The 24,502-nt window shown below is 46.6% G+C and overlaps 1 protein-coding gene across 1 annotated transcript in view; it reads right to left on the bottom strand.

Annotated features, from left to right (window-relative positions):
• TRPM3 (transient receptor potential cation channel subfamily M member 3) overlaps positions 1 to 24,502 on the bottom strand; it is a 783,591-nt gene that overhangs the window by 208,223 nt on the left and 550,866 nt on the right. The window contains exon 15 of the mRNA XM_069763506.1: positions 23,161 to 23,450. Coding sequence (XP_069619607.1) covers positions 23,161 to 23,450 — 290 coding nt within the window. The remainder of the gene's footprint in view (positions 1 to 23,160; positions 23,451 to 24,502) is intronic.

The raw sequence follows: 24,502 nt of genomic DNA, 5'->3' as shown, positions 1-24,502 counted from the left end.
AGGGAATCTGTCACCCCCCCCCCCCCCAGGCGTTTTTAACTAAAAGAGCCATCTTGTGCAGCACTAATGCTGCATTCTGTCAAGGTGGCTCTTTTTGTTGGGGTCCCTGCCAACGCTGAACTATTCGTTTTTACAATTTTCCCCTCATACCTGTAGTTTGTCCGGGGGGCATGTCTTTTCCCCCCGGACACAAACACCTCCCAGCCATCACTCGGGCCCTCCGTGCGCCTCCTCCACTTCCTTCATTAACGTCCTCGGTGCCTGCGCTGTAAGTTTTTTTTCGGGCATGTGCAGTTTGCGCTGCCCTTCGACTCCCATCACATGATGGGAACTTACAGCGCAGGTGCCGGGGACGTTAATGAAGGAAGTGAAGGCTGTACTCGGTGTGCGGAAGGCCTGTGTGATGGCTGCAAGGCGTTGGTCCAGAGAGACCAGAGCGAGCAGTCGTCGAGTAGAGACAGGAAAGGAGCAGAGGAGAGATTTAGGGCTAAGGGAGGCTGCGAGTGGGCCTCCTGCGGGAGACTGGGTACCAGGAGCCCGAGGCTGTGGGGAGCTGCAAACCCCATAGCAGAACCGGAGGGCACAGAACTACACATATATTGCCCCAATTAAGCCTGTGGTACAGCAGAATTCTGGAGCCTGAAGTCACCGTGCAGAGACACCAGAAGGAACGGCTCAAGCTGCCTACCATACAGGTACCTGTCCCAGGACAGGGGAAAGAGCCAGGACCTTGTTATGACACTTCAGGCAGCAAGGGACTTATAGCGAGGCAAAGTGGAAGGCTCCCAACCTGACTTGCCAAGGGGATTTCACTTTTTTTCCGGGCTGCCTGGATACCTAATGTACCTGTTGCTGGTACCCTGGACTGTAGCCTGCTGCCACCAATAAACCAGGTAAAAACTGCAACCCTGAGTCCCCTGTTATTTACCGGCAACACATCATCCCTGCCAAATACAAGTAGTACAGTGTGTATACAGCTTACTGTACATGTATTTAATTAATAAAAGATGATTTTTCTGAAAAAAATGGCGTGGGCTCCTGCACAATTTTCGCAACCAGCAGAGGAAAAGCCGACTGCTGGGGGCAGATGTTTATAGCCTGGGAAGGGGTAACACCCATGGAGCTTCCCAGGCTGTTAATATCAGCTTACAACTGTATACTAGGCCTTTACTGGCTATTAAAATGGGAGACCCTAAAAAAAATGACGTAGGGTCCCACTATAATTATTAACCAGCAAAGGCTATGCAGACAGCAGGGGCTGATATTAAGAGCATAAGGAAGATGCCATGCATACTGCCTCCCCCCAGGCCAAAAACATCAGCTCTCAGGCACCCCAGAAAAAGTGCATCTAGATGCCCATTTCTAGCACTTAGCCTCACTCTTCCCACTTGCCCTGTAGTGGTGGCAAGTGGGGTGATATTTGGGATTGATGTCACCTTTGTATTGTCAGGTGACATCAAGCCCCGAGGTTATTAATGGAGAGACATAAATAAGACGCCCCCATGACTAACCCCATAGTCACATTATATGAAAACACAGACACCCAGTATAAAGTCCTTGAATTGAAAGAATTGCACAGACTCCTGTAATAAATCTTAATTAAACCATACTTATGACTTTGCCCATTCCACTGATGCCCTTTTCGTCTTCATCTGCAAAAGAGTAAAAATAAAAAACAACAATATTTCTCACCTTTCCACAGAGATGCTGCTAATCCATTTGTCCCTTGACAGGGCTAGCTCTGCTGTATCTAGATGGCAGGCTGCATGGTTGCTTTATAAAACCACACAGCCTGTCATCCAGCAGAAACACTGAGCAGCTTGTGCTCAGTGACTCCCTGTCAACTCCTATTACCGATCTGAGGTCATCGCGAATGTGAGAAAGTTCTTTTGCTTGCAGTGCCCTGAGACAGGGCCTGGGAGTTCACAGTCAATGAACTCACTTCACCTAACTGATGTCAGCGGGAGCGCAGTGGGAAATTTTCCCTTGCCTCTCTTCCTTGGTGGGGCAAGGAAGCTTGCTCCCTGCAGCTAGCGTTGTCTGATGGAATTTTTTCAACATATTTTGCACAATGGCCTTCTGGTATAGCACTATTTTAGTAGACCTCTCTGCCTCAGGAAGGAGAGATGCAAGGTTCTTCTTGTCAACTGGGTTTAGCAGGGTAAACAACCAGTACTCTTTCTTGATGAATGAAACATGTGGGTTATGGGAACGAGAGCGGTATGTAAAGTCTGCCATATGCGCCAAGGTTCCTAGAGCCAACACTTCCCTTTCTATAACATGATGACTACTCTCCATCTCCTCCATCTCTTCCTCCTCAGCGCATCCATGTAGGAGAAACAGGATGAAGCTTGTGTGGGTACTAGCCTCTGTTGAGCTACCTGGTCCGCATGCAAAGCTTCATGTTTAATTGTCAGTAGGGACTGTTTAAATAGGCACAGGAGGGGGATCGTTGCTGATGATGGCGTCATCACCGCCCTCCATCTTTGTGGAGTCCTCTAAGTTTTAGAGAACTGCACAAAAGTCAGACATCCATTCCCACTCTTCAGTTGTTATGTGTGGAGGCTGACCAGTATACCGATGGGCAGGTTGGAGCTGGTATTCCACAACTGGCCTCTTCTGCTCACAAAGCCTTGCCAGCATGTGCAGTTCCAATGCATGGTGATGTCGGTGAGCTGGCACTTTCATGCACTGCTGCAGTACTGCCAGAGCGGTGGCAGCTGTAGCTGACTAGTGGAAATGGGTGCTGACGTGGCATGCCTTGACTAGAAGCTCTGGCAAATCTGGTTATAGTTTCAGAACCCGCTGAACTACCAAGTTGAGTATGTGGGCCAACCATCGTACTTGTGTGAGCTTGTCAAGCATCACAGCCGCTACCAGGTTATGGCCATTATCACACGTGGTTGTAGGTTCAGCGGCAAGGGCCACAGATCTTTCTGGTCTGTTATTCCTTTCAATAACTCTGCTGCAGTGTCCATTTTGTCTCCTAGACAAATCAGCTTCAGTAGAGCCTATTGCCGCTTTGCTGAGGCAGCGCTGCAGAGCTTCCAGCTTCAAGCTGATGTGTGGACAGAGTGCTCTGAGATAGCACATCGGAAATCGAGGATGAGGAAGAGCAGGAGAGGGTAGGGAAGGCCAGCAAGTTTAAGCACTAATTCAGCTGAAATTGCCTAACCAATTAAAGTGCCACACGCCTCCTGATGAAGATAACATCAAAACGTGCGTTGGGGCTGTGGAGACAACACACACTGTACTGGTCATTTCATGTAAGTTTTATTCTTAAACGTTTTGACTAATGTGTTGCCTACCTACTGAATATAGTGGGAAAAGTGTATCCTAGGATGATAGATTTATATGGTTAAGCAACATCAGCTGAATTAGTACTTAAACTTGTGAGTGTTTCCATTATGTTTATAAGTGGATAATGTCTCTGCCTTGAGGACAGCAGCATCTGCTTTAGCTTCTGTGTTGATTCTATTTGTAATTTTCTATTTTTAAATACTATTAATTAAAAGTAATTTTATGGGCTAAATATACTCTCTTGCCGTTTGATTTATGTGAGTTATTCTGATATGTGCCCTATTGCATTATGTTTTGTTAATGGGTATTCCTATTTGAGTTTTCAGTATATATGACAATAGTCAATTATTGAACAACCAAACTTGTACACCTATAGCAGGCCAACTGTTTTTATCTCAAATCAGTGAAACTTCACACAAATCAAGTTCTATAGTATGCAGTGAGTGCGGAAAGTATTCATACCCCTTTACATTTTTCACTCTGTTTCATTGCAGCCATTTGTCAATTCAAAAAAGTTCATTTTTTTCTCATTAATGTACACCCTGCACCCCATCTTGACTGAAAAAAAACAGAAATATAGTAATTTTTGCAAATTTATTAAGAACTGAAATATTACATGGTCATAAGTATTCAGACCCTTTGCTTAGTATTGAGTAGAAGCACCCTTTCGAGCTAGTACAGCCATGAGTCTTTTTGTTAAAGATGCAACAAGTTTTTCACACCTGGATTTGAGGATCCTCTGCCATTCTTCCTCTCCAGTTCCATCAGGTTGGATGGTGAACATTGGTGGACAGCCATTTTCAGGTCTCTCCAGAGATGCTCAATTGGGTTTACGTTAGGGCTCTGGCTGGACCAGTCAAAATGGTCACAGAGTTGTTCTGAAGCCACTCTTTTGTTATTTTAGCTATGTACTTAGGGTCATTGTATTGTTGGAAGGTGAACCTTTGGCCAAGTCTGAGGTCCAGAGCACTCTCAAAGAGGTTTTCATCCAGAATATCTCTGAACGTGGCCGCATTCATGATTCCATCAATGACAACCAGTCATCCTGTCCCTGCAGCTAAAAAAAAAACCCAGTTTAATTAAATACAACTGGGCTCCAATCAAGGAGTAGAACCATCTCTCTCAAGGAAGAACGCAAGGAAATGGACAGCATGTGACTTAAATATGAGTGTCTGATCAAAGGTTCTAAATATTTATGACCATGTGATTTTCAAGTTTTTCTTTTTTATTAAATTTGCAAAAATTACTGCATTTCTGTTTTATTCCAGTCAAAATAGGGTGCAGAGTATACATGTGAAAAAAATTCCGTTCCCAGTGTATATGACAATAGACAATTTTTGAGCAACCAAATTTGTATACCTGTAGCAGGTCAATTTTGTTTTTTTATTTCAAAACAACAAAATTTCACAGAAACCAAGTTCTACAATATATATGTCAATAGTCAATTTTTGAACAACCAAATTAGTACACATGTAGCAGGCCAATTTTGGTTTTTCTGTCAAACCAGTGAAATTTCATGTAAAGCATGTTCTACCGTATGTATGACAATAGTCAATTTTTGAACAACCAAATTTGTACACCTGTAGCAGGCCAATTTTGTTTTTTATTTCAAACCAACAAAATTTCACACTAACCAAGTTCTACAGTATATATGTCAATAGTCTTTTCAACAACCAAATTTATACACCTGTAGCAAGCCAATTTTGGTTTATATTTCAAATGAATGAAATTTCACACAAAGCAGGTTATACAATATGCACGGGCAGTCAATTTTTGGAACAAAAATATTTTGTAAACTGTACCAGGCCAAGCTTTTTTTAATTTTTTTTTAAATCACCGTAATTTCACTCAAAGCCTGTTAAACGGTATGGATGACTAATTGAATCCAGAAAAAATGTTTGAACTTTTTTTTTTGTTTTAGATACTGTGATAATGTAACACAAAACAGGTAGTACTCTATGGATGATAAATAGTGTTGAGCCACCTCCCTAGTGTTCGGGTTTGGTTCGTTGAACAGGAACGTGTTAGACGAAATATTCGTTGAACGTTCGACAAACACCGTCGAACCCCATTGAAACTAATGGCAGGCAAACACAAACACATATAAACACATGGAAACCACATAGAAAACACCTTAAAAGGTGTCCAAAAGCTGACAAACTGCTCAGAAGACACATCAAACACATGGAAAAATCACAACTACATATAGTCATGCGAAAAGAAAAGAGGTGGAGGAGTAAAAGGAGGAGACACAGATATAGGCATGTCATGCCCTTCTAAAATCAAGAAAGGCTGGAGTAAAAATGTAAACTCACTCTACCAACACCCAGATGTCTTGACAAAAAAAATAAAAAAATAAATATCTTTAGGTAAAATGGTGGCGGGTCCATTCAGAACACTTTCCTTAGAAGACGTAGTGGTACCCCCGTTGGGAGTTGTGCCAAAAAATGAACCCAATACATTCAGACTTTCAGACTAATCCACCATTTGTCATATCCAAGGGGCAGGCCAGTAAACGACAACATCGACGCGGAACCAAGTACAGTACTATGTACTGTACCTCCTTTGACGAGGCAATCAGGCGGGTCAGGAAGTTGGTAAAGGGCACCCTAATGGCCAAAACAGACGTTGAGGGGGCGTTCCGGTTACTACCTATGCCTCCGAATAGTGTCCTCCCATTGGGCTGCTTCTGTGAAGGAGCATACTACATAGATCGCTGTTTGCCCATGGGGTGCTCCATATCCTGCTCACTATTTGAGGTGTTTAGTTGCATCCTCGACTGTGTCGTCATGAACGTTTGTAAGGTGGCACATATTATCCGTTACCTTGACGACTTCTTATGCCTGGGCCCAAAAGATTCGCCACAGTGTGGAAACACACGGTAGTCCACCTGTAAGAAGGAGAGAGCTGGAGGGAGAGTGGACACCCCAGAGTCAAGGGGTTAGATTGAGAAAGAAAGAAGGCGGTGTAGCTTGCTTCATGGGTGGGGTACTCTGCTGAGTAGCAGAAATTGCTACTAGGCCCAAAAGGATTTCCTGGGCCAAATGCCGTTAAAAAATAGTACTTAGGTAAACAGGCGGTGTAGCTTGTTTCATGGGTGAAGTACGCTGCTGAGTAGCACCAAATTCTACTAGGCCCAAAAGGATTTCCTGGGCTAGATGCCGTTACAAAATAGTAGATAGGTAAACAGGCAATGTATCTTGCTTCATGGGTGGGATACTGTGCTGAGTAGCACAAAATGCTATTAGGTACAAAACAATTTCCTGGGCTAGATGCAGTTAAAAATTAGTAATTAGATCAACAGGCGGTGTAGCTTGCTTCATGGGTGAAGTACGCTGCTGAGTAGCACCAAATTCTACTAGGCCCAAAAGGATTTCCTGGGCTAGATGCCGTTAAAAAATAGTACTTAGGTAAACAGGTGGTGTAGCTTGCTTCATGGGTGAAGTACGCTGCTGAGTAGCACCAAATTCTGCTAGGCCCAAAAGGATTTCCTGGGCCAGATGCCGTTAAAAATAGTACTTAGGTAAACAGGCGGTGGGTGGCTGGGCTACTCTGCTGACTAGCAGATACTGAAGCTTTGGAGCAGACCTCTGAATCCCAGGCCATAGTATGAGGATACAACTCTGCAGACGACCCCACCCACCTGGAATTGACGATGGCAACGTCATGTAAAACTTAGCAAGGGGACAAAATAAAAGAGTCTCCATTTTTTCCAAAAATTTTGGCCACAGACACCACTTAAGTGGCATCAATTTCGCCAGAGTTTTTTAAAACGGTTGGTGAGGTGATTTTCAAAAATCATCAAGCTGTTAGTCTCCCCAAGATGACACAGGGGTAGAAAAGTCCTTGCAGATCCAGGATTTGTTCATCTTGATGAACGTTAGTCTGTCTACATTGTCACTGGACAGCCGCGTGCGCTTATCTGTCAGCACACCGCCAGCAGTGCTGAACACACTTTCAGAGAGAACGCTGACTGCGGGGCATGACAAGATCTCCAAGGCGTGAGTAGCGAGCTCAGGCCATTTTTCCAGATTGGAAGCCCAAAATGAGCAAGGGTCCAGTTCCACAGTCATGGCAGCGATGTTAACTTGGAGATACTCTTGTACCATCCTCTCCAGGCATTGGCTGTGCATCAGACTTCTTGTCTCCTGTGGCCTTGCAAAGGATGGTCTAAAAATATCTTGAAACGATTGGAAAAAATTGCTGTTACCACCAGATACGGTGTTACTGTTACGGTTTGAGTGATGATTCGAGAGTCCCTCGGTTGGCAAGTTAGAACTCAGAGATTCACTACGTGCACCACTGGTGTTTTGTGGAAAAGCAGATGTTAGATTCTGTAACAGTCTCTGCTGATACTCCTGCATGCGTGAATCCCTTTCTATGGCAGGAATTATTTCGCCAAATTTGCTTTTGTACCGGGGATCTAAGAGTGTGGCAACCCAGTAGTCAGCATTACTTCGGATTCTGACAATCCGAGGGTCATGTTGCAGGTAGTGCAGCAAGAAGGCACTCATGTGTCTTGCGCATCCAGGAGGACCAAGTCCTTGTTGTCTTGGTGGTGGGAGGGTGAGAATCATGCTTCCTTCATCAGCCCTCTCCCCCCAACATCGCACAACAGAAATTTGATCAAGGTCCCCCTCATCTGATGAGTCTTCCATGCCCAGCGCCAGTTCGTCCTCCACTTCTTCCTTGCCTCCTGCACCTTCCTCAACAGTTTGGCTGCTACCATACGCCCTCGGTAATCCCTCTCCCCCAGCCTCCAATGCCAGCCGCCTTGGTGCTGCCAACCTTCTTGACCTTGGAGATATTATCCCTTCCGCATACGACTCCTCCTGTTCCTCCTCCTCCTCTTGTTCCACCACCTGACTCCAAACACTGTGTAAGGCGTTCTCCAACATGTAAATCACCGGAATGGTCATGCTGATAATGGCATCGTCAGCACTAAACATCTTCGTCGCTATTTCAAAACTGTGCAGAAGGGTGCATAGGTCCCTGATCTGAGACCACTCCTGGAGCGTGATTTGCCCCACCTCTTGATCTCGTTGGCCCAGGCTATACGTCATAACGTATTGCACCAGGGCTTGTCGGTGCTGCCACAGTCACTTCAACATGTGCAGAGTTGAATTCCACCGTGTGGGCACATCGCATTTCAGCCGGTGAACTGGCAGGCCCAACGACTTCTGTAGAGATGCAAGTCGTTGAGCTGCGGGATGCGAACGGCGGAATTGAGCACACAGCGACCCTGCCCTCTGAAGAAGCCCATCTAGTCCGGGATATTGGGATAAAAATTGCTGGACAACTAGGTTCAAAATGTGAGCCATACAAGGCACGTGTGTGACATTGCCCCGGCGAAGGGCCGCACCCAGGTTTGCAGCATTGTTGCACACAGCCTTCCCTGGCTGCAGGTTGAGTGGAGACAACCATTGATGGAACTCGGTCTCCAGAGCTGACCACAACTCCTCAGCTGTGTGACTCACATTTCCCAGACATTTCAATGTAAACACTGCCTGATGCCGTTGAGCCCTCGTGACAGCATAGTGAGGAGGTGTGCAGGATTCCTTCTGCGCAATTACAACGCGGGTGGCATTACCAAACAGGCTTTGGGTGCAGGTGGAGGACCGAGAGGAGGTTGAGGAGGCAGAAGCAGTGGAGGAACTTCTAGATACAGAGGATCGACGAGCAACTCGTGGCGATGGCAAGACTTGGACAGCAGCCCCTTCTCCTGATGTCGCCATAGTTACCCAGTGCCCAGTCACCGACATGTAACGCCCCTGTCCATGTCTACTCGTCCAAGTGTCTGTGGTGAAATGCACCCTGTCACACACAGAGTTTCTCAAGGAAGCGATGATGTTGTGTGCAACATGCTGGTGTAGCGCAGACACAGCTTTCTTTGAGAAGTAGTGGCGACTGGGCATCTGGTACTGGGGCACTGCAAAGGACATAAGGTCTTGAAAATCCTCTGTGTCCACCAGGCGGAAAGGCTGCATTTCTGTAGCCAACAGCTTGCAGATGGAGAAATTCAACCTCTTAGCTTTGTCATGGCTAGGAGGAAATGGTCTTTTACTTGTCCACATCTGAGGGACTGAGGGCTGACTGCCGTGCTTAGACGGAGTTGAGTAGGGTGTCCTCAGCAAACTGCTGGTCTGTGAGGAAGGTGCAGGTGGAGATGTTATGTTGCCTTGATCAAAATGTGGTGTCGATGTTGGAGAGCGCTCAACACTAGCAAGTGTTTCCACTTGCAAATGTCATGACGACCTGCCAATCACACTGGCTGTTGGCGGGTAAAGAGGTGGAATGTCTGCATCCAAAACCATGTGCGACTGCTGTCCCCACAGTCACAGAGGATGAAGAGGAGGCGGATGCACTTTATGGGGCAGACGGTGGTTGACCCGGCCCACTAGGCCGCATTGTAGCACAGTGAGCTTCCCACTGCAACTTATGCCTCATATCCATGTAACGGTTCATGCATGAAGTACTCAAGCTAGTGATTTTTTGGCCTCTACTGAGATTTTGTTGATAAATCTTACAGACAACATGAGTTGGGTCATCGTTTGCGATGTCAAAAAATGCCCAGGCTATGCAAGGCTTAGAGCACGTGCGACCTGAAGAGCCACCATGACTTCTGGTCTGACCAGGAAGGCGCACCATGACCTCGTCGTCAGACTCGTCTCTAGCATCCTCCTCCACCTCCTCTGCTGACCTCATGGACTGGCGGACTGGGGGTTGACAGTAAGTGGGGTCTACAACCTCGTCATCATCATCCTGTGTGTTCTCACACCCGTCGTCCTCAGAGCCAACCTCTTTCTGCCCCGACCGAAAAGTCAAGTTTTCGTTCCAATAAGGTATCTCAGTCTCATCATCATTATCCTCATTGTCTCCACCAACAGGAGTTACAGTTTGGGAATGAGGGTCTACATTATGCTCAGAACCTTCTTCATCTGGGCCTGGATCCGACTCACAAAGATTCTGGGCATCAGTGCAGATCATTTCCTCATCTGGATTTACAGAAGCTCTGGAGAAGACCTCTGATTCCCAGGCTATAGTATACATAAACAGCTCTACAGACTCAACCATGTGTGTTACCCCATGCTCAGACGGGCAGCTGAAGACTTGGGAGCTGTGAGGAAGCAAGTTGGGGTGACAACTCTGAGGACTGGAGTAGTTGTGATGTTGAATTTGACATGGAGGAGATCCCACTTGAACGAGCACTTGATATCCGTTCAAGCAGCTGCTGGAATTTTTGGCGATGCTTGTAGCGATGGTCGTAAGAAAGGGATCATATCAGATTGTCCACGAAAAGAAGTAGGCATCTTACTTTGGCTGGAAGATGGTCTTTCTTCTGCAGATGTTACTGTTGCTTTACCAGTACCACCTACCTGTTGTGAATTTTGCTCTTGGACTCCCTCCGGTGGTTATGAGTGGTAGTGCTGCTGTCTGTGGATCGCAGCATTTATCAGGTGTGTTCAATTTGGACTCAGTTATTTAGTCCTGCTTGATCCTTTAGTCAGTGCCAGTTGTCCATTGTTTTTGGAGGATTCACATTCTTCAAAGATAAGTCCTGGCTTTGTTTTTGCTGTCCACCTGCTGTGGACCTTATAGTTCTGTGCATTTTCATGTTTCGTCTTGTCCAGCTTTGTCTGTGAAGGATTTTTTGCAGCCTAGCTGTGTCTCTGGAGATGCAGATATACCCTCCATGTCTTTAGTCAGATGTGGTGATTTGTATTTTCTGTGGTGGATATTTTCTAGTGTTTTAATACTGACCGCATAGTACTCTGTTCTATTCTTTCTTTTTAGCTAGTATGGCCTCCTATGCTAAATCCTGATTTCATGTCTGCGTATGTTATTTCCCTCTCCTCTCACAGTCAATATTTGTGGGGGGCTGTCTATCCTTTGAAGATTTTGTCTGAGGCAAGATAGGTTTCCTGTTTCTGTCTTTAGGGGAAGTTAATTCTTAGGCTGTGTCGAGGGGTCTAGGGAGCGTTAGGTACCCCCCACGGCTACTTCTAGTTGCGCTGCTAAGTTCAGGGTTTGCGGTCAGTACAGGTGCCACCTTCTCCAGAGTACGTCTCATGCTGCTCCAAGGCCACCAGATCATAACACCTACCCCATGGACACAACCTTTTTTTCCCTTTCCAACACGCCTATTCCCCTTTCCACCAGCAGCAGGTCTTTTGCCACTCATTTTAGTGCTTAACTAATTGGCAACTCTGTATCTGTAGTTGTTGGCACAACAACCGATGGATGAAAACCGAGCAGAACTGAGTGGCCAAACTGTGGTACCAGGCCCAAAACTAATAACTGGATTAGATGCAGTGAAAATTGAGATACACAGGCGGGGTAGTTAGTCTCACAGGCGGGCTAATCTGCTGACGTGCAGACACTGCTCCTAGGCCCAAAACTAATAGCTGGATTAGATGCAGTGAAAATAGAGATTCACAGGCGGTGTAGTTAGTTTCACAGGCGGGCTACTCTGCTGACGTGCAGACACTGTGTTAGGACTGGCGGAACGCACCAAGACAGATGATATAGATGCGTTCGCAGTCCGGGGTCCACCGTGCAGGTGAAAACCTGCTGCTAGCAATTTGCAGACTATATGGCGGTACACTAAAGTATACACGCGTGGGTTAACCTCACCCAGCGTGAAAGAAGCAATCCTGTTAAGTCACAGGACCACGGTACCGCACCTAAAGCGCGAGCAAGTAGTCAGCGAACTCAACCCCAACTAGGATTGAAGTCCGATTAGACCCTTGCTGGCATAACACCACAACTTGGTTTTTTAAGAAACTGAATAACTATATTAAGGCACAAGAGTGCATGCAGTGCTGCACTGACGAACGCCACTAACCACCCAGGCTTGGGTAAGGAAAGCACAGAGGAAGTGCACGGCGCCGTACTGGCGGTCACAGCAACTGGACGCTGTAATGTGTGATTAGTGCTGTAGGATAAGTCGGGCAGTTAGATAGCAACCATACACCTTCCGCGAACAGACATTCAGTAGGGTAGGGGTATCCAAGGATGACTTGCACTCACAACATACACACATTAACAATTGTAAGACAATACTAGCGCATGGCCGTGCGGTCATGCGCAGTTTATATAGTTGCAGCACAGGAAGTGGCCACAGCACTTTTGCCCTTCCAAGACCTGCCAAGAGGACCAATGGAATGTGCTGCAGAGCCTGAGCACATGACCCTCGATCTCCAACGGGAGATCCTACCCTGGGCATGCTCAGTACGTGCAGACAAGGACTTAGTCCCAGAGAAGTCCGCTCGCTGCTGACCAGCACTGACTTTAATGGCAGAGACTGGAGAGGCAGCAGTAACTCTCAGAACAGAGTGAGAATGAGCAAGACGCTGGGACCGACGTCTTTGCTGAGCAGACTCCACTGCGGCTGGACAAGAATGGGAGACCGCAGCAGAGGTGGCTCGAGATTCCCCCTGTGCAGAAGCGGGAACTCGACCCCTAACATTACCCCCCCTCCTAGGACCCCCCACTCCTTGGGCCTCGCTACGTTCGAAGGCAGCAATGAGCTGCGGAGCCCGAATGTGCTCAGCAGGCTCCCAGGATCTATCCTCAGGACCGTAACCCCTCCAGTCCACCAAATAAAATTTTTTGCCACGAACCACCTTGTACCCCAAGATAGCGTTCACCTCGTAATCGTCCGTAGACGAACCCGACGTCCCAGTAGATGACTCAGAAAACCGGGATATGCAGACGGGCTAAAGGAGGGACACATGAAAGGTGTCGGTGATACCTAGGCGTGGAGGAAGGGCCAGACGGTAAACCACAGGATTAACCTGTTCGAGGACCTTAAAAGGACCTAAGTAGCGAGGTGCAAACTTGGTAGACTCAACTCGCAGCCTGATGTTACGGGCGGAGAGCCACACTAAGTCGCCAGGAGCAAAGGTTGGAGCGGGGCACCGATGTGCGTCGGCGGAGGACCTCATTCTCTCCTTGGAAGCCTGAATGGCATCCTGAGTGCGATCCCAAATGTCCCGTGCCTCCACAGCCCAGTCTGCCACCCTGGAATCGGCGGAAGACACGGGCATGGGCACAGGTACCCGCGGATGCTGACCATAGTTAAGGAGGAATGGAGTCTGTCCAGTGGAATCAGCGACAGCATTGTTAAGAGCAAACTCCGCCCACGGTAGCAAAGATGCCCAGTCATCCTGCTTAGCAGAAACAAAATGTCGCAGATATGTGACCAAGGTCTGGTTGGCTCTCTCTACCAACCCATTCGTCTCGGGATGATAAGCCGAAGAGAGATTCAACTCGATACTGAGAAGACGACAAAGCTCTCTCCAGAACCGAGACGCAAACTGGGGACCTCGGTCACTGACAATTTTGTTTGGCATACCGTGAAGACGAAAGATGTGTTTGACAAACAACGCTGCCAAGGCCCGTGCAGAAGGTAACCGGGGAAGCGGCACCAAATGCACCATTTTAGAAAAATGGTCGGTGATTACCCAAATAATGGTACAGCCACGAGACTTGGGCAGACCCACAACAAAATCCATCCCGACCATCTCCCAGGGCCTGTCTGCCACCGGCAGAGGGTATAACAAACCAGCTGGCTGTTGTCGGGAAGACTTATTCTTGGCACAAGAGACACATGCCTGAACGTAGTCTCCGACGTCACGAACCATATGTGGCCACCAGTACATTCTCGCCAGTAACTCAGATGTCCTTTTTGCCCCAAAGTGTCCACCCACTCTGGACGAATGAGCCCAAGAGAGAACCTCCGGACGCAAATTGATGGGAACAAAAGTCTTGCCCGGGGGCACAGACTCTAGCGAAACCGGAGCTACAGTTCTCAGACTCTCCGAAGGGACAATGAGCCGAGGCTCGTCCTCCTCCTCCTCAGCTGACACGAAGGAGCGAGAGAGAGCGTCAGCACGAATGTTCTTCTCCCCGGCGAGATAATGTAGGGTAAAGTGGAACCGGGAGAAAAACAAGGACCATCTGGCCTGACGAGAATTCAGCTGCTGGGCTGTTTGTAAATAGACCAAATTCTTGTGATCTGTGAAAACTTGGAATGGGAACCGAGCACCCTCCAAGAGATGTCTCCACTCCGAAAAGGCCAACTTCATTGCCAGCAACTCCCTATCCCCGATGGAGTAATTTCTCTCCGCTGGTGTGAAGGTCTTTGAGAAAAAGAAGCATGGGTGCTTCCAACCCTGAGCATCCTTTTGATAGAGGACTGCTCCAGCACCAACGGATGAGGCATCCACTTCCAAAAGGAATCGCTTATCCACAACGGGACGATGTAAGATGGGAGCGCTAGCAAAATGGGACTTTATAGAAGTGAAGGCCTTGGAGACCCCTTCGGACCACGATTTGGGATTCGCTCCCTTCTTGGTGAGGGATACCAAGGGAGCTACCAAAGTTGAGAAGTGGGGAATGAACTGGCGATAGTAATTTATGAACCCCATAAAGCGCTGCACCGCTTTAAGAGAATGGGGTTCCTGCCAGTCCATCACTGCTTGTAGTTTGGCAGGATCCATAGCCAATCCCTGGGCCGAGATGATATAGCCCAGGAAAGGCAAGGACTCCTGCTCAAACACACACTTCTCCAACTTTGCATAAAAGGAATTCGCCTGTAAGAGTTCGAAGACTCTGCCAACATCTCTCCGGTGGGAGTCAATATCTGGAGAGAAGATGAGAATATCATCCAGATAGACTACGACCGAGGTAGAAAGCATATCCCGGAAGATATCGTTGACAAAGTCCTGAAAAACGGCTGGGGCATTACAGAGCCCGAAAGGCATCACCAGGTACTCATAGTGCCCATCCCTGGTATTGAAAGCCGTTTTCCACTCGTCCCCCTCACGGATGCGAATCAGATTGTAGGCACCCCGCAGATCTAATTTGGTGAATATTTTAGCTCCCCTTAATCTGTCAAAGAGCTCCGATATCAGGGGCAACGGGTATTTGTTCTTAATAGTGATAGCATTGAGACCCCTGTAATCGATGCAAGGACGTAACTCCCCGTTCTTCTTTTGCACGAAGAAGAATCCCGCCCCTGCCGGAGACACTGACTTCCTTATAAACCCTCTTGCCAAATTCTCCCGAATGTATTGAGACATAGCCTCCGTCTCAGGGAGAGAGAGTGGATATACCCTTCCCCGAGGAGGTTCGGCTCCAGGCAATAGGTCGATAGGACAGTCGTAAGGGCGATGGGGCGGTAGAGTCTCAGCAGCCTTTTTAGAGAACACGTCTGCATAACACCAATAATACCTGGGAAGTGATGAAAGATCTGCGGGTACCTCGGTAGTGGAGACCTGTACACACTCACTCACACACCTGCCCAAACAAGACTTACTCCAACCCAATATTCTCCCTGAGGACCACTCAATATGTGGGGAGTGGAAACGGAGCCAGGGTATTCCCAGCAAAATCTCATCCATTCCCTCAGGAAGGACAAGAAGGGAAATAATCTCCTGGTGGGAAGGAGATATGGACAGCGAGAATGGAACTGTCTGGTGTGTGATTTGCAGTGGGAGTGTCGCCCCATTCACAACTCTAACCGTTATTGGTTTGGCGAGCATGACTAGTGGTATAGCATGACGTGTAGCAAAAGCAGAGGACATGAAGTTTCCCTCTGCTCCTGAATCCACACAAAGCACGACTGTTAGAGTGGAGGAGCCTAACAGGATTGTCCCTTTAAAGGACAGTTTGGAGGAGAATGCTGCTGTGTCTAGTGAACCTCCCCCAATGGTTACTAGACGCGATCGTTTCCCGACCGCCGCGGACATTTATTGGCGTAATGTTCATGTTGTTGACAGTTATTACAAACCACGGGTACTCGAGCGGCTAGAGATTTAGGTCCCGCTCGAGAAACCTCCATGGCCTCATGGGAATCTGACGCCAAGATAGGGGATTCCAGAGGTCTGGCGAAAGTTGGAGCCAGCCGAAACCTCTGCCTACACTGGGTCCGCTCCAACCTCCGCTCGTGAAAATGGAGGTCGATGCGGGTAGACACAGAAATAAGTTCCTCCAGTGTGGCCGGTATCTCCCTAGTGGCCAAGGCGTCCTTCACATGGTCTGCCAGTCCCCTCCAGAACACCGGAATAAGAACTTTGTCTGGCCACTCTAACTCTGAAGCTAGAGTCCGGAACTGGATGGCAAACTGGCTGACCACGGACATACCCTGTGTAATAGACAACAATTGGAGTGCGGTGTTGTGGGTAACCCGAGGCCCTAAAAAGACCTGCTTCAGAGTGTCCAAGAAGAGAGGAGAGATAGCATAAATCCAAATCTCGCCCGCTCCGTAGGAAAACGTGACGCCAGGAGCTCAAGATGTATAGAGCACTGGCTCACGAATCCGCGACAATGTTTACTGTCACCAGCAAACTTGTCAGGAAGCGAGAGACGGGATAAAGTCGGAGCAGGGGTGGCAGCGGACAAACTGGCTGCGGCTACACTTGCAGCCTGCACAGCTACAGCAGTGACATCCACAGCTGAGGTTGTACGCTCAAGAGCCGCCAACCTTCCCTCCAGCTGCTGGATGTACCTCTGTAAACGCTGGTCGTCCGCCATTTTACTAGCCAGACCCTGGCGCTAGTATTCTGTTAGGACTGGCGGAACGCACCAAGACAGATGATATAGATGCGTTCGCAGTCTGGGGTCCACCGTGCAGGTGAAAACCTGCTGCTAGCAATTTGCAGACTATATGGCGGTACACTAAAGTATACACGCGTGGGTTAACCTTACCCAGCGTGAAAGAAGCAATCCTGTTAAGTCACAGGACCGCGGTACCGCACCTAAAGCGCGAGCAAGTAGTCAGCGAACTCAACCCCAACTAGGATTGAAGTCCGATTAGACCCTTGCTGGCACAACACCGCAACTGGGTGTGTAAGGAAACTGAAAAACTATATTAAGGCACAAGAGTGCATGCGGTGCCGCACTGACGAACGCCACTAACCACCCAGGCTTGGGTAAGGAAAGCACAGAGGAAGTGCACGGCGCCGTACTGGCGGTCACAGCAACTGGATGCTGTAATGTGTGATTAGTGCTGTAGGATAAGTCGGGCGCTAGATAGCAACCATACACCTTCCGCGAACAGACATTCAATAGGGTAGGGGTATCCAAGGACGACTTGCACTCACAACATACACACATTAACAATTGTAAGACAATACTAGCGCATGGCCGTGCGGTCATGCGCAGTTTATATAGTTGCAGCACAGGAAGTGGCCACAGCACTTTTGCCCTTCCAAGACCTGCCAAGAGGACCAATGGAATGTGCTGCAGAGCCTGAGCACATGACCCTCGATCTCCAACGGGAGATCCTACCCTGGGCATGCTCAGTACGTGCAGACAAGGACTTAGTCCCAGAGAAGTCCGCTCGCTGCTGACCAGCACTGACTTTAATGGCAGAGACTGGAGAGGCAGCAGTAACTCTCAGAACAGAGTGAGAATGAGCAAGACGCTGGGACCGACGTCTTTGCTGAGCAGACTCCACTGCGGCTGGACAAGAATGGGAGACCGCAGCAGAGGTGGCTCGAGATTCCCCCTGTGCAGAAGCGGGAACTCGACCCCTAACACACTGCTCCTAGGCCCAAAACTATTAACTGGATTATATGCAGTAAAAATAGAGATACACAGGCGGTGTAGTTAGTTTCACAGGCAGGCTACTCTGCTGACATGCAGACACTGCTCCTAGGCACTAAACTATTAACTGGATTAGATGCAGTGAAAATAGAGATACACAGGCGCTGTAGTTAGTTTCACAGGCGGGCTACTCTGCTGACGTGCAGACACTGCTCCTAGGCCCTAAACCATTAACTGGATTAGATGCAGTGAAAATAGAGATACACAGGCGGTGTAGTTAGTTTCACAGGCGGGCTACTCTGCTGACGTGCAGACACTGCTCCTAGGCCCTAAACTATTAACTGGATTAGATGCAGTGAAAATAGAGATACACAGGCGGTGTAGTTAGTTTCACAGACAGGCTACTCTGCTGAATGCAGATACTGCTCCTAGGCCCAAAACTATTAACTGGGTTAGATGCAGTAAAAATTGAGATACACAGGCGGTGTAGCTAGCTTCACAGGCGGGCTACTCAGATGACTATCAGACAACGCTACTAGCCCAAAAGGATTGGCTGAGCTAGATTACACCGAATGCTGTGACAAACACTTGCGCAGCACTGGCACAGACCTGCCTGGCAAACAGTGCTATGAACTGCTGTAAACTACCCTGAATAGGTCTGATATTACAACAAGTCCCTACTCCTCCCGACTCCCTAAACCTATCTCTCTGACAATTCGCTCCAAAAAACACTCTTGGTCTGTATAGCGCCCACAGCAGCAGTGGTGCCATCTAACACTAAGCTGCAGCAGTGAGGAAATGGTGGCGATGGGGCAAATAGCTGGTTCTTATAGGGCAAGGAGGACATGTGACATACACAGCCAATGACACATGCCCTTGCTTGTGTGCATCACATGCACATTACTGTGTGTGTGCGCACTGCTGATAGGCTGAGAGACTGCACCGCCCCACTGTAAATGCGGGAAAGAAAAAAAAATGGAGATCGGCGTTATTTCAGCACAGATCTATCCCCCGCCCCCTGCCCACTATACACTGAAACAGTCTATTAACAATGATAAACAGTTTTAATGTGCAAATCAAGCTAGGCTTTTGGTGAACGAACAGTTATCGAACAGAAACTCGAACAGCCGAATTTTAAGCAAATTGTTCGGGTTTGACGAACGACTCGAACACTGCCAAAAACAGCTCGAATTTGAAATTGGCGAACAGTTCGACTCGAACACCGCTCATCTCTAATGATAAATTCAATACAGAATTTTTTTTTACGTAAATATTTTGAAAGTGTAGTTGATGTACTCATACACTCATAAAGCTTTTGCACAAATTGCAAAGACAGGAAAAAATGAGAAGGAGGGATATCCAGTTATTCAAAGAGCCCTGAAAGGCAACAACTGTCGGGCCTCATTCATCTATTTTGAAAGTGTAGATGATGTACTCCTACACTCATAAAGGCTTTGCACCAAGTGTAAAGCCAGGAAAAGATTATAAGGTGGGTAATACCGTAATCCTGTTCAGGTGTCCGCTTCTTCCTCGGGAAGCTGGGGGTACTGACTCCACCTCATTCCTGGAGCCCGATTCCCAGGTGCCTGGGCTGTAAGTGACCCAGATTTTTAGTTGTGCCAGAGCCCTTGATATGTAGAAATGGGCGTCAACCCTCTGTGTCACCTGCACCATCGCCTGCTCCCATGTAGGAATTGAGGAACCCCAAGGACAGTTCGATCTCTCTGGGGTGGTAGCTCTGTCTCGTGCCACCTCAAGGTACCTCTCCCAGGCCTGTTCATTTCGCCAGAAGGATTCATCCTGCTTCCTTCCTTTTCGGATCACACCAACTGCATACCAGTGCTGTTGCTCCTCCATTTTATGTACACCTCTCCTCACATGTAAAGCGCCATGGAGTAAATAGCGCTATAATAATAAATAAGAATAATAATAATAATTTTGAGGAATACGAGCCTGGTTCCAGCTCTCAGCTCTTGCAGCCTTCGAGGCAAGTGTTTAGTCTCTACTATCCGCTGGTTGAATGAGATTTGATGAATTTGACAGGTCCCAAACTCTTCTATGGACCCCCATCTCTGCTGCCAGTCATATGTAATAACCTCCCCATGGGATGCGAACTCTTGGTAACTTGCGGCTAGCGGGCCCTTTAGCATGTCTCTAGTCTTGGTCCTGGCTCGCTTCTTTCTCTCTTCCAACCAGCCTAGGCCCCGCCGTCCATTCACTAGTTGCTGGATCCTGGCTCTCCCATCTGCAGTCAGCAAGAACCCTAGCAGTGAAGGCTGTGGCCTGGGTTCAGGCCTTGGTGGTTATGGAAAAGCGAACAGTTCCAGACCACAGGTACCCACCCCCTCTGCTGTCGTGTCAGCTTGGTCTAGATCTGATATTTCTCCAGTCTCTCCCTCGGGAATCGTGCGGGATTTTGCCATCTAATACAAAGTACATAATACTTCCTGGATAACTAATTCAATCCATAAATATTTTTGAATGATTTTTTGAGTGCTATATACCACTGACATGCAAAAAAGCACATAATACTCTATGGATGACTAATTGAATCCAGAAACATTTTTGAATGTTTTTTTGGGAGTGTTATATACCACCATTCCACCATAATGTAACACAGCGCACACAATACTCTATGCATGACAATATAATACATTTTTTCACCCCCCAAAAAAAGAATGTGGTCAAGTGCAGCAGCTATATATTTAGCAGCAGACTGCAAAGCCCTAAGTCCTACCTAGATGCTATAATCTGCCACTTTCCCATCTCCTGCAGCTGTCCCTAGGTTAAATGCAGAATTTATCTGATACAAACAGCAAAGCACAAGATTAGCCATTAGAAAGACTATTGGTATGATGGTTCAGCATCAGCACCAGTATCAATACTAGACGACTCTGATTAGTTAAACAGGCTTGGATAACTGCTCTCTCCCTCCAATCAGAACTGTCCCTGAGCTGTGTAATGGCCTCTGATGAGGTAATGTGGCTATTCAATCACAGTAATGTCAATACCAAGATAAGTATGGCATTTTAGTGACTGGAAGGCAATCCCTGCATGCTTATTGGCTGTGTAACAGACGCCAAACATTCAGGGCGGGGATTCAAGCTTCAAATCCGAGCACCAGCCAATGCTCATTAAATGCCATGCACATTCGAGGACGCAGATCACTTAAGTGATATCCGAGTATCACTGAGCACATTCGCTCAACCCTTATTACAGTACATTCAATTTGTCTGTTCCATTTAGAGAAGCAATTGGAATTCATATGCTAAAGTATACAGTTACATCAGTTCTACAAACGGAAGCATACGGGCCCTTATTCTTACCGTGGAGTCCGTTTGGATTCTGTTTTGTCCCAGTTTTTAGCACAGAACAATAAGTTCTACATACAGAAATATTTTCCCATTCTATAAACCCGTTTCCCATTTTTAAAATGCTCATTGCCCCACTACTCGGATAACCCCATCTCCTTCAAGCATGTTTGTTCCAAGTAAAATAACAATTTTTGTACTCATCTCTGGTGCTGGCACTATTCTAGAGGTGTCGACTTGCTATCTCAGGGCTTGCATCACATTTTTATGTCATGTGAACCCTGCAGTCAATCTGTACTGGCTTAACTCACCCTACTTCCACACAAATCAAACATCAAGATGAATAGTCAGCCAGCCACACCTCTGAGTTCCTCTTGATGTATGATTCATCTGAAGGCAGGGAGCTTGAAGTAATTAAATGGCAGCCAATACAGAGCACATAAATTTGAGATGACTTTGTCATGCTGCTGCACTCTACATAGGCAATAGCCATGATAGCAGTGCTCAGAAATAATGATTACACTGAGGGTTTGGCCATCTCGGCTGCTATGTAGAGCTCAGCAGCTGATGACAAACTAATTTTCAGGTAGCGCCAGTTGGCAGCGGGCTGCCTAGGCTTAATCTGATTGAAGTTGCTAGTGCTTGCTGGGCACCTGGTGCACTGCTATTGACTATGGGGGTGTGCGTAGGGATAGGGAGGTACTTACCATGCCACTATTGCTTGCTTGTAACTCTTTTATCTATCTTTTACTGAGCTCCTCTAAGCTGATTTATACATACTACATTAAAGCGGTGGTCTGCAGGCCAAAGTAATTTTCATCCTAAATACCTATTTAGTTATTGTCATAATCTAAATATTTTCTAATATTCTAGAATTAAAAATTCCCTATCATTCCTTAACTACACTATCTAACCATTTTTCTATTTTTCTTCCCTACTTCCTTATTAAGGACTCTTTGTTTGAGACTCCCTATGCATGCTGGGATAGTTAAATGAAGTGTCATCAGGGCGCAGTGACTGCCAAAGCCTCTGCCCCCTCCCTGGAAGAAAGCGTCATTGGTGATGCTCGTTCCAGCAGTTGGGATGATCCTTACGTGATGTGTGATGTGCACAATGACAGTTCACGGTCTCGCAGGCTCGGATCAGCAGTAACTCAGAGACCAGCCTTGCTGCTGCAAGTGATGTCACTGGTCCCTGCACACCAGGTTTTCTGACACTGCTCTGTTGCCGGCTTTTTTCTACTGATGTTAGCTGGCAACAGAGAGTGCACAGTTTGTGTGCATATTGCACATTGCGCAGGGACTAGTGACTGCGGTAGTGACTGTAGCCTCTGCCCCCTGATGAATTTGAGTGTCCCAGCATGCACTGGGATTCACAAACGAAGCGTCATCAAAAAGGAAATAGAAACAATAGTAAAGCAGTTCGATAGTGTAGTTAGGGGAGGATGGGGAATTTTTAATGCAAGTATACTAGAAAATAGTTTATATTATGGCACTAAATAGGCAGGAATTTGGACTGAAATTTACTTTGCCCTTAGGCCATCCCTTTGAAGTTGAATATGCAGGGAAACAAAAAGCCTGCAAAAGTGATATGGTACAAAATTATAATGAAACCCAGTAGCAAAATTGGTTATTGCTCAAAACTCATTCTTTAGCCCAAAATACATGTCATTTAAGTAAAACAAAATGTCCCCAAAGGTAAACCCCTTTAAGTAGGTCTGTTAGATCCTCACGTCAATGGTATATTTGTCCTTTTATTTGAAAAGTAATATTATTATATCATGGATAGAAAGGCTAGCAAAAACTAACTCTTCAGTTCTGGTCAGGGAAACATTACTGTCCCATATATGATCTGCATGATAACAGAACACACAAGGTTGAACTATAGCACATACAGTAAGAACACCAGCCTGAACATGTACCCTACTGAGATTTTATATAACTTTAGATATGCTAGAAATATAACTATCAATTCAATATTTCTTCACAATATCAACCTGGAGTTGTGATTCAGCTCCTGTGATATGTCTTCCACCATATCGTTCTCAGATGCTTCATGTGCCATGGCTTTGCAAAGCTTGCATGCTACTAGGGCTTTGGCCATTGCCTCTTCTCCATGCTGCCAGAAGAACAAAGCCATCTTCTGCCTCTTCATTAAAACCGCCCATAACATCAGCTCATGGAATGGGAAAGGGAAATGGTTTATTTCTGGGTCATCCAAGTCAATGTCCACTTCTTCTTCTCTCTTCTTGGTTGTCTTTCTTCCTCGTCTCATTGGTATGTCATCCTGTTACACACATCATAATTAGTTGCATGGATTGCAGTTGTATACATAGAAAACATTCTATCCATTTTTTCACTTTTTTCATTTACGCCTAGTGAATAAAACGCTCTTCTAAGATCTACGCATTTGTGCACACAGTTTGAATAGCAAAAAATTTGAATCCCTACCTGCCCATTTTACAGAGCTGAAGGCACTCCATGTACTGGGCCTTGCTACCTCCAAGAGTTACCATATAATTTCCCTAAAAGCAAAATTTTGAGGAGAGAATACCTCCATAATGCAGCATACTCTGGAGAATGCTATTTTTTTGTTTCTTAAGCAACTTTAATTTGCATAAGTAGACTCAAAAAGTTAATTAGAATATTAATGGTTATATAATAATAAGTACAAGGTACAAGGTTGAATAATAATGATTAATGCTGATGCAAATGATACTATCGGTAGTATATCATTAGCACTGTAAGTGTAGTGTTCTCTTGGAGGGCAGATATGTCACCATGTCCTTTTTCAAATCATTAAAGGCTTGAATTTGACAAAAAATGTTTCAAAAATTCTAATACACAAATAGCCTTTTCTGAAGAAAGAGGACTTTATAACTGGCACCACCTATTGGAAGTAGCAATCCTGGAAGTTGACCCTTTAACGAGCCTTGCCACATGACTTAGGATAAGGAGCCAAACCAAAAACTCCATTTTCAGACACGTGTTTCAGGGTGTTGCGAGTCCTCAGTGCAAAGTAGGAGATCTGACAGTCTCTGTAAATTGGGACTGCTGGCAAAATAAAACATCAAGGTATTCATGTTTGGTCCTTTAATCCCCGGGCTTGATTTAAAATTAGGCACAGTTTAGGAATGGATGCTTGGTGTTGTTTTTAAAATGGATGTCCACTACTTATTTTGTCCTAAAATGGGTTCATGGGGGTAAAGAAACCAAAAAAAGAACATAACTTCACTTAGTAGACCATTCTGTTGCCGGTGTTCCCCACCGGTCTTCTGCCTTCCTCTTCTGGTGAGATGCAATGTGACCACTGCAACAAATCAGTGTCATCCCACTGAT

Source organism: Ranitomeya imitator, chromosome 1 (assembly GCF_032444005.1).
Source record: "Ranitomeya imitator isolate aRanImi1 chromosome 1, aRanImi1.pri, whole genome shotgun sequence".
NCBI classification, from domain to species: Eukaryota; Metazoa; Chordata; class Amphibia; order Anura; family Dendrobatidae; genus Ranitomeya; species Ranitomeya imitator.
Note: the sequence above shows the minus strand (reverse complement) of the source record. Positions and strands in the feature narration are given on the sequence as shown.